Source organism: Coregonus clupeaformis, chromosome 3 (genome assembly GCF_020615455.1).
Source record: "Coregonus clupeaformis isolate EN_2021a chromosome 3, ASM2061545v1, whole genome shotgun sequence".
NCBI classification, from domain to species: domain Eukaryota; kingdom Metazoa; phylum Chordata; class Actinopteri; order Salmoniformes; family Salmonidae; genus Coregonus; species Coregonus clupeaformis.
This window is the reverse complement of record NC_059194.1, coordinates 35,387,459-35,391,105: the sequence shown is the minus strand read 5'-3', so window position 1 is coordinate 35,391,105 and position 3,647 is coordinate 35,387,459. Positions and strand designations below refer to the sequence as shown.

The window sequence follows — 3,647 nt, the reverse complement described above, 5'->3', positions numbered from 1 at the left end:
TCCTTCACCACACTGTCTGCGTGGGTGGACCATTTCAGAATGTCTGTTTTTCACCTTTTTCACTGTCGATGTGGATGGGGGCGTGTCCCTCTGCTGTCTCCTGAAGTCCATGATCAGCTCCTTAATTTTGTTGAAGTTGAGGGAGAGTTTATTTTCCTGGCACCACTCCGCCAGTCCCTCACCTCCTCCCTATAGGCTGTCTAGTCGTTGTTGGTAATCAGGCCTACCACAGCAGCAAACTTTATGATTAAGTTGGAGACGTGCATGGCCACGCACTCATGGATGAACAATGGTGGACATATTGAAGCAAGTAGAGACAAAAGACTGGGACAGGGAAATATTTAATATGTCCATAAACACTCCAGCCAGCTGGTCTGCACATTCTCTGAGGATGTGGCTAGGAATGCCATCTGGGTCGGCAGCCTTGCGAGGGTTAACATGCTTAAATGTCTTACTCACGTCAGCCACAAAGAACGAGAGCTCGCAGTCCTCGGGAGTGGCAGTGTCCCGCGTCGGCGCACCGTGTTTTCCTCGAAGTGGGCAAAGAAGGCGTTTAGCTTGTCCAGGAGCAAGACATCGGTGTCAGCGATGTGGCTGGTTTTCCCTTTATAATCTGTGATTGTCTGAAGTCTCTGCCACATACGTCTCGTGTCTAAGCCGTTGAATTGTGACTCAACTTTGTCTATGTACAGATATTTGTTTCCTGTTTGATTGCCTTACGGAAGGCATAACTGGACTGTTTGTACTCAACCATATTCCCAGTCACCTTTTAATCATCACAATGGGAACAACATCCCCTATACACTTCTTGATGAACTCAGTCACCGAGTCAGTGTATACATCAATGTTATTCTCAGATGCAACCCGGAACATGTCCCAGTCTGAATGATCAAAAATATCTTGAAGCATGGATTCCGATTGGTCAGACCAGCATTGAACAGTTATTACCCAGGTTACTTCTTGTTTGAATTTCTGCCTATAGGAAGGGAGGAGCAGAATGGAGGCATGATCTGATTTTCCGAAAGGAGGGCGGGGGAGGGCATTGTAGCAGTCCCGGAAGGGAGAGTAGATATGGTCGAGAGTTTTTGATACGCGAGAAGCGCAAACAATGTGTTGATAAGACTTGAATAGCATATTCATCAATAAAGGTTAGCGAGAGGACAAATACAGTGAGGGAAAAAGTATTTGATCCCCTGCTGATTTTGTACGTTTGCCCATTGACAAATAAATTATCAGTCTATAATTTTAATGGTAGGTATATTTAAACAGTGAGAGACAGAATAACAACAAAAATATCCAGAAAAACGCATGTCAAAAATGTTATATATTCGACTTTACTACGGCGTCGGCGATGCATGTGTATCTTGAGTAGACGTTGACGGTCAAGATCGAAACACTTCAGAAAGACCGAGTATGGAGCTGCGGCCGTTGGTCATGTGCTTTGCGCTGTGCATGGTCTATGCCTCCAGTAAACCCACCATCGAGAAGAAGGACCGTGTCCACCATGACGACCAGCTTAGCAACCGCAACCATGATGATGCAGATAACTTTGATTATGACCATGAAGCATTTCTTGGACAGGAAGAGGCCAAGACCTTTGATCAGCTCACACCTGAAGAGAGCAAGGAGAGACTGGGTATGTTGGTAGAGCGTATAGATGAGGACAGGAATGGCTATGTGTCAGTAGAGGAGATGAAAAAGTGGATCAAACACAGTCAGAAGAGATGGATCTATGATGATGTGGATCGCCAGTGGAAAGGTCACGACCTTAACGGAGATGGACTGGTGTCCTGGGAGGAGTACAAGAATGCTACGTACGGATACATACTGGATGACTCAGACCCAGAAGATGGCTTCAGCTACAGACAGATGATGTCACGTGACGAGAGGAGATTCAAAATGGCCGACCTGGACGCGGACCTGAAGGCCAGTAAAGAGGAGTTTACAGCCTTCCTCCATCCTGAGGAGTACGACCATATGAAGGATATAGTTGTACTGGAGACCATGGAGGACATTGATAAAAACGGAGACGGCTTCATAGATCTGGAGGAGTACATAGGAGACATGTATAACCAGGAGGATCCTTCAGAGCCAGAGTGGGTGAAGACAGAGAGAGAACAGTTTACTGAGTTCAGAGACAAAAACAAAGATGGCCTCATGGACAAGGAGGAGACCAGAGACTGGATCCTCCCCTCAGACTACGACCACGCAGAGGCTGAAGCCAAACACCTGCTCTACGAGTCAGATAATGACAAGGATGGCCGTCTGACCAAGGCAGAGATCGTAGAAAAGTATGACCTCTTCGTTGGCAGCCAGGCTACTGACTTTGGAGAATCTTTGGCAAGACACGATGAATTCTAACCCTCAATTCCGGGGCAATTCAGTCATGGAGTTGAAATCCAAATTCAAAAGAAGTGCACTATATGGAGAATAGGGTGACATTTGAGATGGAGCGTTTCACTCCGATGCCTAGGACAATAATTTATTTGATTTCCTGGCCTATTATACACACTAGTGAATACATAACTTTGTACTAAGTTGTGTACAAGTTTGGACATCAAGACACACCTGGTTTGGCTCCACCTCCACCATCCTCTCGTCCAATCCGGACAATGGAAAGGATATACAGTATTTCATTTGTCTTCGTTTGCAGATCAACTTTCTTTTTTGTAAAAAAAAGTGACAGAATACAGATGTTAGTGCTTGTTTATTTTGGTAGCCTTGTTTGAACAATGTATCAGGCATACAATGAAGTGCAGAACTGTGCGTGTTGGGGTCAATTCAGTTTTCAATTCAGGAAGTGAATTACAATTCAATAGAAAACAAACTGAATTGAGCCCAACCCTGGTGTGTGTTCTGCTATGCACAGGACTATGAAGGGGAGATGTAACACGGTCCACTCTATAAGCTACTACCACAAACTGCTCTTTGATTTGATTGGCCAGCAGTGTCTTCATACCACCACTCTACAAATGTGGCCAATCCTCCCAAGGTTAGGGTTAGTGGTTGTAGCCCAGGGATCATCCACTAGATTCAGCCGTGGGCCGATTATTTTTTTTCTTGAGCGGATAGTCGGGGGACCAGAACAAAATTAAGCAGTAAGGCCGGAGGGGGTGTGGTATATGGCCAATATACCACGGATAAGGGCTGTTCTTATGCGCAACGCAGAGTGCCTGGATACAGCCCTTAGCTGTGGTATATTGTCCATATACCACAAACCCCCGAGGTGCCTTATTGCTATTCTAAACAAGTTACCAACTTAATTAGAGCAGTAACAAGAAAGGTGGCGTCACTCCTACGCAACGCTCGTCCCTCAACAGGGACCAGTGCAGGCGGAATCGTCGCTCTATCTGATGTAAGACTGCCATGTAATGTTAATGGGGTGCTATCATGGCTGCCATATTTTCTAGTGTCATGTAAATCATCATAATGCAGGAACCTCAATGTCCCGACTCTCTAAATACATGGCTCTCTGTGTGTCATGACTCCCGAGTGGCGCAGTGGTCTAAGGCACTGCATCGCAGTGCTAGCTGTGCCACTAGAGATCCTGGTTCGAGTCCAGGCTCTGTCGCAGCCGGCCACGACCGGGAGACCCATGGGCGGCGCACAATTGGTCCAGCGCCGTCCGAGGTAGGGGAGGGTTTGGC

General features: G+C 46.4%; 1 protein-coding gene across 1 annotated transcript; it reads left to right on the top strand.

Moving 5' to 3' along the window:
* Positions 1-1,372: 1,372 nt before the first annotated feature.
* LOC121547008 (calumenin-B-like) lies at positions 1,373-2,710 on the top strand. Its single transcript, XM_041858118.2, has one exon. It carries the CDS (start codon positions 1,414-1,416, stop codon positions 2,359-2,361), a length of 948 nt encoding a protein of 315 aa, XP_041714052.1. The 5' UTR covers positions 1,373-1,413; the 3' UTR covers positions 2,362-2,710.
* Positions 2,711-3,647: the final 937 nt, after the last annotated feature.